This window comes from Lampetra fluviatilis, chromosome 2 (genome assembly GCF_964198595.1).
Source record: "Lampetra fluviatilis chromosome 2, kcLamFluv1.1, whole genome shotgun sequence".
Lineage (NCBI taxonomy): Eukaryota > Metazoa > Chordata > Hyperoartia > Petromyzontiformes > Petromyzontidae > Lampetra > Lampetra fluviatilis.
The window spans coordinates 9,625,884-9,637,773 of NC_136276.1; the positions used below are offsets into that span (position 1 = coordinate 9,625,884).

The 11,890-nt window shown below is 46.6% G+C and overlaps 1 protein-coding gene across 1 annotated transcript; it reads left to right on the plus strand.

The window, feature by feature from the left end:
* The first annotated feature begins 1,337 nt into the window (after positions 1–1,337).
* Positions 1,338–11,501, plus strand: LOC144942007 (rho-related GTP-binding protein RhoE-like). Its single transcript, XM_078868611.1, has 5 exons — positions 1,338–2,046; positions 5,232–5,319; positions 7,209–7,318; positions 9,863–9,997; positions 10,152–11,501. Exons 1-5 carry the CDS (start codon positions 1,861–1,863, stop codon positions 10,416–10,418), a joined length of 786 nt encoding a protein of 261 aa, XP_078724737.1. The 5' UTR covers positions 1,338–1,860; the 3' UTR covers positions 10,419–11,501.
* The last annotated feature ends 389 nt before the right edge of the window (positions 11,502–11,890 follow it).

Consider the following 11,890-nt stretch of genomic DNA (forward strand, 5'->3'; position numbering starts at 1 on the left):
AAACCTTTAGTTTGCATTGCTGTTTTCATTTTTAAAAAACCGACTCGTGTTCGACACGTGAATGTTTTCTTTCGATTCTCCATCCCCACTCTCAAAAGCATATATTTATTTCATTATGTTGATCCCAACTCTCCTTCCCCATGTATATCTTATCTAAGCTCACCGGTAAACACGTTTCACTGGAAATCCCCATACATTAAAACAATGGGATTTGTGCTTGCTAATCAAATAAACCCGCGAAAGTGAATAAGTCACTGTATATATGAATAGGAAGCACAATTGTTGTCGTTTACCAAGTTACCAAATATGTGAAAACTTAGTAACCAATTTGGAAACGCCAGGATTTAGTCAACATATAGAATATGTATGTTTAGACTGAGCACAACTTCAATAGAAAATAGTTTAATAATTAATCAATGTATAGACAACACGTGAACACATTGTACACTGCATTCATGTCGCATAAGCATATATTGTATAGTATGACCTGCCTTTGTCAATGCAATGACATGGGAGTTTGTCTGACCATACTTCACCACGCTGGTCAATGCAGTTTTGGTGAATGAACATTTTCACAGTCTTTTTTACCAGCTATGGAGCTGTATATTACTCAGACAACACTACGGCTGCTCAGATATGGTGCAGATATTACTCCAGTCGGAGTAATATATTTCTCACAGATGTCCCTCTGCACATCCTCCTGGACACCTGTATAAAATGTCTTCATGGCTCATCGGATTTCTCCAGTCTAAATAAATATTATGATTCAAACTCAGGTCGTAGGGGTTCACAGCAACTTGCGGTCATCACTGTACCACCGCATCTCCCCCACAACGATAGTAAACTGAATAAGTACGGTGGATCGAAGTAACAACGTCTTCGTCACAAAGTAAACATTGGGAAAATTCAGAAAAACCCAAACGAGGGGAAAAGCTGGCGGGGTGCGTTGAGAGATATTTGATGAATTCCTCACCGCTTACAAAGGGAAAGGCGATGAGGTCGCTCCGGGTCTGTTGGGGAAACGGGGCGCAGTCGAATCGGAAAGGCGCATTTCGCACATCTCGGTAAATCCCAGCATCACGCCAGACAATTCCTCCTCCTGAACTCCCTCCAATCATAACACGAACGAGCCCCCCACCACCCAAGCGCCTCCTTCCCTCCAGCTCCTCTGTGCTAACACAACCGCCCCCCACCACCACCAACTTTACTCCCTCCTTACCCCCCCACCCCAAGCAAACAAAGCCTCTGTGTTAAAGCCTCTCAACCCGCCCGCTGCTGCTGCGGCTGCCCCATTGGCGGAGGCGGTGCCGCGCGCGGGGTATAAAAGCGCGGTGGAGTGCAGAGCTCCGCTCACTGCTCGCAGTGCGCTGCGGACGCTCCAGCCTGGACGTGCTGCTTCGTAACCACGGGCTCGCTCGAGATATATTAGCCGCAAGATTGCAGAGAGAGAGAGGGTGACACAGTCATTGAGAGAGTGTGTGTTAGGACCTGCAGGGCAAACCAAGTGCGTATCGTCCGACAACGATAGGAATTGCAACAGCGGTCGGTGGCAGCGTCTCTCGTCGGTGTTTTAAGAATTTGTCTCTTTTGTCACCGGCCACGTTTGTGGTAACGTGCCGTGTGTGGCAGCAGGCGGATACAACATCAATCAACCAGCAAATCGCGAAATACCAAGGAACGGGGCACGCTCGCTCGCTCAGCGTTGGTGCTAACCACGATTTCGTTTTATTTTCCGATTTGAACCCAAGCCAAGGGCCTCCTCTGCCCACGGGATCTTGCTGGTGGTCTCTGCCGTTGTCTTGCCAGCAACAACCACCAGCACCCCCACCACCTTCGCTCGCCCAGCGTCTGCCGCAAGCCATGCTGCCCTCGGCGGCCCGGGACTCGAGCAGCCCCCGTCGCGGGGCCACGGCGACCCCCCCGGCTGTGGCAGGAGGGGCCCCCCACGATGCGCCCCCCGCGAGGTGCAAAGTCGTCGTGGTCGGAGACAGTCGATCGGGCAAGACGGCGCTGCTCCACGCGTTCGCCAAGGATTCTTACCCCGAGGTGAGAGACCTCTCTTCTGTCTCTGTGTCTTTCACTCGTGGTGCGCTACGAACCCGGCTCACGGCCAACACCCAGTGGTGACGATTGTCTGATACCGGCCCTGGGCCTCCACCTAGGTTGACTCGGCCTCAAATGAGTTACCCCGGTGCGGTGTGTAAACATCGCCACTGGGGAGACAAAGGCGGTCGGGCGGGCGTGGTGGTGGTGCTGGTCACCCCACCCCCCTCGTGTGCCGTTCTGGCCTTAATCGGTGCTCGCTAACAGCACTTGCCCCTACAGTATGTTAAGGCTATATGGGTGATCTTTGTCCCCTTGAGCCATCTTATTGATGTTTATAGTGGCTGTGGCTGTGATGATGATGACGATGATGACGGTGGTGGTGGCGCAGTGGGCAGCACAGAGGGTGGTGGTGGATCTGCCAAGTCGCTTCCAGTCGTTCGCTTCGCGTCCGTGTCCTGTGACCTGCCAGCACCGCGAATATTCCAGCCCCAAAGTGCACCTAGCCTGGTTGACGCGCGTTGTGTTTGCCAGTCATCGTCGGTGGCGAATGGCTGTTCCGTGTCACCATCATCATCTGTCATCATCATCGGGCAACGGCCGGTCCACTGCTGGATGAGGGCCTCCCCGGGCCACATCTGTGCGACTCTGCGATGTTAATATCCCGCGAGTTGATTTCGACGTTCCGTTTTTTCTCGGTATGGTTCTGGAATCGGACGCGTTCCATTGCCTTGACGTAATGTTCAGCTTGCTTGTCAATCCACCGCTGGATGAAGACGACTTGATCACGACCGTTGCGTGCGGATTTGGTGCAACTCGCCACTGATGATGATGATGATGATAATCCGTGGCCGGGATTCAAAGTCGTCGCTGGGTTTGGCAGTAAAGTTTTTAGTGCACCAACCGCTGAACAAATACTCCTACCTCCCCCCCCCTCCCTTAGTCTGTGTTGTACAGAGATCCGAATTATATTACACCGCTGTCAACTACCACTGCTAGTGAAGAAGCCTCGCTGAATCTCAATATAAAAAATTGGGGGGGGGGGGGTCCTGCATTAGAATGATTTACTCATGCCATTTCTGAGAGGTTGACGTGCAATTAAACCGGAATCATCGCGTACGGGGGGAGGGGGGGTCTAACCATAAAGCTCCACTTGAGTCAGTGGAGCTAAGACTCCCGTTTGCAGCACTGCCACCTTGTGGTTACTTGACAGCCTCCTCCATTTCTTGTCGCTGCTTGTCCACAATGGCCACCGACCACCAGTTTCATCGCCACCGTAATGCCACCACCATGGCGACTACTACCAATAAGCCCATCATCACCGCGACTTGTTCACAACCCAGTTGGGCAAACGGTTCCAAGCACATGCCACTCAATGTTGGGGCCATCGTATATTTAGATGTCCCTAAAAGTATCGTCCATTATTAAATGCTGATAATATAATTCGACAGCCATTGGAACTAGGAACCATAAAACTACACAAACACACATACTTGGTTGTGTGAACATTGTATTTTAATGATTCTCATCAACTTCCACGTGTCTACCAAGGCACTGGCGACATACATCGCAGTGAGAGGAGTTTCCGGGGTGTTTGTCAACATCTTAGCTGTGATTGTCTTGAACGTTGTTATGTAGTACCACATAAGCTCACACAAACTTTTAGGTTAAAAAAAAAAACCTGAGCATATAATACATATGTTGGCAACATTTAAACCACGCAGTATTGTTTAGAATTATTTAATAAAGAATGATAGGGTGAACCCAATGACAGGAGTTCATGAGTGGTCAATATCTGAACCTGACCTGGGCCACCCCTTTACCAACTCTTACTGCCTGCCCAGTGTGGGGAAGTATGGCCAAAAAGCCCACACGACAGATACAGCTTCGGGAGGCCTTCATCCAGCTGTGGACTGAGAAAGGGATGTACATTTTAAAAACCTGATTAATGATAACCTTGTTGAACATTCAGTGTATGCACTTACTGTGGATAGGGTTTTGGGTCAGGATCCAACAACAATGGCTCTTGCTATAGGTCCCAAGGAACCTGAATAAGTGCTGCAGTTCAGTGCGGGCAGTATACATTACACTGCGTGTGTGTACACCACAGGTCTATGCAGGCGTGACATACGTAATACATGATATATTTACGGACGGGGCTTTGATCGATTGCCCGTGGCGGTGGAGCCCCCAAAATCCCAACAACCTACCCTGGAGCATGACTCCTTGAGCGAGAAGCAGCCAAGCAAATATCTAATTCATTAGGACACAGGCCATTGGCGATCTCCACTGGGTGTTGGGAGATGAGGCTAGCCGAGTGGCTAAGTGGCGGCGGCGGTGGTAGTGGTCTCGGTCCGAGAGCCCATTTTCCACTCCCATCGGTGCGCAATGTGCGAACCGCGTGTCTCATGCGCAGTAAGTCTTAACATCGGGGCAGCAAGTGCGGTGACTCGACAGCATGTGACCACACGTATATGGTTTCCCGACTGACACACTTTATACACCAAGCGCGTAGCACCAGACCTCACACACACAATTGCATTTATGGATTCTAAAGCGCAACCGTGACCCTTCATTAGCTAAAAGTGCATGGTGTGGGGAGGCCCTCATTCAGCGGTGGGTTGTGACAGTAGGGCTGGGCTGTACACGTATACACGTAGAGCTACAAGGAAGTTTATATAGTCGGGTTAATCCTATGTTTCGCACAGGATTGTTGTACATGCTGTTTGCATATTAAGTGAATTATATTAATTACATGCGGTGCTTTTTCCATTTATTGGAGTAATGTGTTGTTATTATTAAATGATAACACTGCACACTTATGAGATACACATCACTATACGAGGGGCAGTTGAAAAAATTGGCTTAGTATTTTGTATGCTCGCATGTTATATAACACAATTCCATAACCATTTGGCACACAAGTTATTGCTATTTTTTTTATTTTAACATAAAAAACTGAGCACATGTGTACATCACAACCTCCATTCTGTTGCACATTCTTCATGCTCACAGTGCCTCATACGGGTTTCAGCCATTCTAAAACAATTACGCAAGCCCTCTCGGGTCATGTCAACAATGCGCGCGTGCATGGCCGAGCTAGTTGCAGTATCTGCGGAATTGTTTAGCTCCATGTGCCCTGTTGTCATAAGCTCCAATTGCTGACGGATTACGTTCTTGCCCAACAGCAATACGTGCCCACCGTGTTCGAGAATTACACCGCCAGCTTCGAGCTGGAAGGCCACAGGGTGGAGCTCATCATGTGGGACACGTCTGGTGAGTGGGATGCATGCCACAGCCTGCTCAGAGATGCCCGCGTGTATTAGACTATCACACGTGCACAACCCTCTCTCACGTGGGTAAATCGTCGACAGTGGAGAAATACCTAAATTAAATGCCAAGTTTGAGTTAACGTTGGCGGTCCGGTCCTCTGCTAGCCATGGCACATGCCAGTGATACTGCACGTTGGTGATAAACTAAACGGCGAGCTACTCTTAGTTCTGAATTCTAACGCCTGGATAATGTGCTGCGCGCCATAAGATTCCCACCAACATAGTGATAATACATTCCTTTTGCGGGGCCTATACCACTTCGCCGTTTTAGTATTAATTTCGATGACGAGGGAGTCTTAAGATGTTGTAATATACAAATTCCGCGTTGGTGAGCCGTTTGTAAACATTGCCATGGGTGTCAAGAACAGCACGGCTGCTGGGATCGCGATCTATAGGAAGTCACGGCACTGTGTTATACACTTCTAGATGTGGCTTTTCTACCTGCAGGCGAATCACATTCCACGTCTGCTGCGTATGGCAAAACATTTAAGCTCTTCATGGCTAATTAAATGTCTAGTAGTCTCCATGTGCTGGCACGTGTAATTGGCTTCTGGCAAATGTCAAAGTATTGACTTGTTCGATCATTTTGACGGTACTTGAACAGCCGAGCATCAGCTACCACAGTAAGTGCAGCCAACGCCAGTTTTTAAGAATGCATTCAGTTATTACTTATTTCTACGGCAACGATTACGAGTGACCAGTCAGAATTTATTTTTAAGCAAGCAGTGACACACTAAGCACTATAAACAGGTCCAGACATGCCCATACCACCCCCTAACCCCCCTCCCTCAGGAGATTCCAAATTCCTTTCTCCAGTGCCCCCCCCACCGCCACTTCCAGTAGCCTCACTCTCGCAAGCCAGGGCCCCTCCTTCCCCACCACATCCTTCTCAAATTTGGCCAACAACAAGCGATGCGGTCCAATCGGCTCGTCGTCTTCCTCGCAAGTGTAACCCTTCAACTGCAGATGTTGTTTAAACAGCCCTCCTGCTCTGCCCGGGACCTCCTACTGAGCCATGTGGAGATTCCAGGAATGTGCCACGCCTCTCATTTACGTATAAAGAAATATATATAAAGTTTAGGGTTATTGTTAAAAAAAAAGAAACCGATTGGCCATTGTCAAGCACTTCCTAATATGTTTTACTGTTAATGAAGTCAATGAGAGGGTGATTGTATATATTCATAATTGTTTTCTGTAGCCAATGTTTTATTACCAGATGATCATGAAACAATATATATTTTTTCACAATATATAGTTATTAATGTATCTGGATATATAAATATTACCACTATAATAGCAACTTTCTGTAATTATTGGGTAGCAATGACATGTTGTGAAATAATAACATAATAAGCCAAAATCTAGGTTACTCCAAAGGGGGACTGGCTCAATGCCTGCTTTGAATACCTGACCATAACGAGTTCATTTTACCAAATATCAGGGCTGTACCAGTCCATAGATTCTCAGACAACATTTACAGTTGGTCCATTTTTACAAAGTAAATGGAGAGGGGTCGCCCAGATAAAACAAAGTTGATGCAAATGAAAAGTTAATCGGGATCTAAAAATGTACTACGTAGAATGGGGGTGAAGATGAAGACTATAATGTGCGTTGTTGCGATTATTAAGATAATCGGTTTACCACTTGTCATGTAGGCACACAGTCACTGACCCTGGAAGCGGCTAATAATTAAACCGTGTGTATAAAACATAATTAATTTCCCAAGCACAGTTAATCTGCCCACGGATGATCGCGAGTTAACTGGTTAGGGGGTTCCCGGTCTGCCTGCAGTCGCTCAACAGCCTCGTGATCGCTGTCATCTGTCATTCCCAGGCTTGCCACACTACGACAACGTGCGGCCCCTTTCCTACCCCGACGCCAATGCCATCCTCGTCTGCTTTGACATTGCTCGACCAGAGACTCTGGACAGCGTCCTGAAGAAGGTGAGATGAAACACTAGTCTAGAATTAGTTTTTTGGCCTTCTCTTTGATGCTGGCCAGATGTCGTGGAAGAGATTGGGAGTCCCCATATTTTACCCGACCACACACGACTTGCCAATGCATTAACTGGGGTTAGGGGTAATCTGTTTATACTGCTCGGTGGACAGAGGCAGAGGGATTTAATTAACGTGTCCATTCTTTCAACTGTCATGCCGGGAGATTGAACCATCGACTTCTGGAATGCCAAATACGGTATGCTAACCATAACATCGTAGAAGCATCCGTATGAAGCAAATTACTTGATAATACAGATTTTTCCTTGAAACAAAGCATAATTGTTTTCTTTTGAGGCATAAACATTTCCAAATCTCGTGGAAACTTTTTAACACGAGCACAAGTTTGTCTTCCGAAGTTATTTTGGTTAACAGTGATATTTCACTAATTGTATTACATTCAAAAAACCTTTTGTTCGATTTAGCACATTTACTGTTTGCCATCACCTACGTGTCTGTGGACCACACTGACTCGCCGTCTGTCCTGCAACATGGTGTCGAACAAGGAAATCTGTTTGCCGAGGACTGTCGAGCAGCTGGGCCCCAGTCACACCACTCTTGACACCCACCGCTGTGGCAGAGTGAGAGTTTAATTACGGCCACATGTCTGCAAGCCCACGGAAATTACTGTCGGAGCCATTTCACTGAAGTTCTGCCGGGCGAATCAAAACAATCTACAAAATGTAACTCGCCTTTGCAAAGTAGTTGAACAGATGGTGTGCCACAGGTCTGTTGCATTCTGCGTACCATGAAGTGTCTTGTGCCTGGACACAAAGACGACTTGTAATCTCATTTCTCACAAATCCATTCCAGTGATGAGACGTTAAGGACTCTGGCTGTGTTTGCTCAATGTGGCAGGGTGGATTTATAAAATCCCATTTTGTTTCATCTTGAAAATCCTGACCACCCAGTCTGTCAGTTATAATATTTTTGCAAGGCTTCCTCGGCCATTACTATTATTATTAAGCACTCTTCTTATTGAGACTATTGCATGACATGTTGATGGAAATTTGTAAACTGTTAGGATATTTCCCGCAATCCCCAACACTAATTTTATTTGTCTGGTTTTCATACATCTCAAAAATTGCACTATCCGTCCATCAATCGGAGTCCTTATTTTAAAAAAAGCATCTCGGGCAGAAGTGCTTGTTGATCGAAGTGTACTTGGCAGTCTTCCAGTTGAAATTCTCCAGCAGTTTTTTTGATATCCAAAGAGCACCCACTTAAAAAAGCCACATGGATTTTTTTGCCATTTTGCCCCACTGCATGTGCATTTCATTTCACATGAGCTAGAACTTCTAAATGTTAACTTCCAGTAATATTGCCTTGCCTATGACGGAATCCCTCATAATGCACCAGATCTCGGAAACTAAGCAGCGTTTGAGCCTGCATATTACTTGGATGGGAAACCACCATGCCCAGCAGGATATAATAGCTGCTGCGGAGGGCCATGTTGTGGGCAGTGAGAGGGCATTACAAAAAAATACATTGTTGTGCCGTGCTATGCTCTCACGTTTGCACTGTCCACTTTTACCAAACCCGCACTGACCAGCGTGGTGAAGTATGGTCAAACCACCCCCACGGCAAGGGGAGACCCTCATCGAGTACGTGTGATTGACAAAGCACTGAACGTGTACAAAAATGTTTCCCTGTTAGAATCCTAACTAAGTAAATGAGGAATGCTAATCTGTTTTATATACAAACTGTTTGTCATAGTTTGTGGTGCCCCCACATTTTCACTGTCCCATGTAACACAAATGCCATGCAACCCCCCTAGGCAACGTTAACTTCGCTTGGCAGAATTTGCACAAATACGTACACACTGAATGTGCAAGCACACGTGTACATGTGTGTTTGCACATTCAGTGGTGGAACAAGATTATTTGGAGAGGCTGTTGAAACACGCCCATTTATGTGTTTATTTACTTAAGCAAGTAGCAGTGGGGTGCTAGGTTGTCTCAAGCAAGGTAATTGGATTCCCATTCCCACGGAGTAGCAGCCCCCACGTGTGAATTATTTACAGGCTGCCTCTTGGTCCTGCACTCCACTAAAAGAGAGATAAATGATTTACTCTTAAAAATGTCTACATTGTATGTGAGTACAGCTCTAACAATGCTCATGGGAGCTCTGGAATATATGAAATGCCCGGTTCAATAACTGAGGGTTTTGAAATCTAAACACGATTTGACAAGAAACAATATGCCATACATTGTTAATCGTAAGAGAAAGGTTGGAACTCGATAACAATTTAATACAACACACTTTGCTTTTTGTTGCACAATTGTGTGGTTTTAACAATGAGGTGACATTAAATCAATTCAACCTTGACCTGTGATTATTAACTAAAAAAACATCAAGGTGTTATCACTGCTTGAATGGCCCAATGCAAACCCTGGACAATTTAAGAGATTAGAAAATCTGTTTTTCCCCCCCCAGGTGTGATGTGCATTTTGTGTGTGAGAAACGGGCTAATGATGTTTTTTCTATTTACAGTGGCAGGGTGAGATACAAGAGTACTGCCCCAATACCAAGGTGTTCCTTGTTGGCTGCAAATCGGACCTGCGGACAGACTTGAGCATCCTCTCTGAGTTCTCGGAGCAGCAACAGAATCCAATCTCCTACGAACAGGTAATACAAGCCAGTCAATGCCATTGCACATCTTTGAACGCTCACGCCTAAAATACTAATTAAAAACATCCAAGTCTCGGCACGTTTTGACGCTGTGAATTTACTCACGAGTGGATTTTTCTCTCTCTTTTTTTTTAATGTCTGCTCGCCGCAGGGCGCGAGCGTGGCGCGACAGATAGGCGCGGCTCGCTACCTGGAGTGCTCGGCGCGCACGTTGGAGAGCAGCGTGCGGGAGGTGTTCCGCGCAGCCGCCATGGCCCTGTCCACACCTGGCTCTGCCGCAGGAGGGCGACTCTCTGGTGGACTCAAGCGAAGTCGCTCCAAGAGGCTCCTGCAGCGGATTTCCAGGCTGGGCGGTCGCCCGGAGCTCAACTCAGACCCAGCGGCTGCCGACAAAGCCAAGAGCTGCACCATCATGTGAGACGGTTGGCTAGCCGCCATCGAGAGGGGGGCCCTGTGTTGGAATTCTTGCCCCTGTGCCGACCTTCTTACATTGCCTCCATTCAATTATGTGTGACAATCTGCCCACGGGGGATATCGATGGGACTCTCGTTTGATGATAAAACGCGTGAACTTGGGGTGCGCCATGTGGCTCCGGAGCCAAACGCTTGTTTTGTTCGGTGTGGGTGATTGATTTAAACAGTATTTTTTTTTCTTTGCCAAGTTTGAAGACACTGCCTTTAAAAACCGAGGGTGTATTGAACACTTTAACATGAACCAATGCACATCATTCATTCCATTTGGTGGGTTTTTTTTCATCACGTTGGATGCAGTCAAGTTGTCCGTGAAGGGGTGAAGACAATTTGCTTTCAAACCAAACTTCTCGGTAGCCCACGCTGCAGGAGCCACACTCGCGGTGTGCTCACACTCGAATGTGTTTGGGGCGGATTCAAAATAGTGGCGGTTAGCAGTCAGTTTTGTCAATGTCAAGCTACTTCATCAAGCTGCAAACCGGCAAGATTGGAAACGAAAACTGGATCTTGTAAAGCCTTGCGGGACATTCATGTCAAGGTTAAAAATAGTCAAGAAAGATGGAGAGGTTGCCGTCGGCAGAGTTCCCTTTTTAAAAAAATGGCGTTGCCTTACCACACTCTAAAAACACACAAGGGCTTCAGTTATTTATCTTATTTTTTATTTTGTTTTTGTTAAAATACTTTTCTTCTGTACAAAGAATAAAGCTTGTAAAATATCGTGTTATTTATATGTTTGTTTGTAAGTACAGTAGTGTAAAGAAGTCCTTAAAAATGTAAATTCTTGGAATTGTTTCAATTTTGCACTTTGCAATTGTGTTTGACGCTACATTCCCGCCCCATTCAGCTTCGTATGCGGAGATCTGCTTGGCGGAAAGGTCACTTTACCAGTGTTGCTTTGGCTTAAAGCGTGCGGCTTTGATACTTGTGATGTTTTTTTTTTCTCACCAATCTAATGCTCCCTATGCTTTGTAACAGCTGTGTACTGTCAATTGCATATGCCTGTGCCAAACAAAATAAAAAGTGTCCGTTCATATAAATGGTGAATCCAATTATTTTTTTAATATATTTACATTTTCTAAATCTTTCATCGTTCGTAAAATAAACTGCATTTACAGGAACTACATCGGGTCGTCCGTCGAATTCTCAAAATGTGTGGTCACCAACCGGTGGCTCGCCCGTTGCACTCGGCATCCTGTGGCAGCTGCAACAGGAGTCGACGAGACACAGGTCTGCTCCTGTTCTTGCCTCCAAGTTCATGAGTAGCACTGCCCTGATGAAATGCTTAAGCCGCCGGCAAAGGTAGCAACAGACTGATAAGTGCAAGCTGGAAAGGTAACGTAGCATTGACGTGAAAAAAAAGGGCTGGAATCAAAGCGTTCCCACATCACGAAGGTGACGGGGGCCGCAGGTTAATCTGACA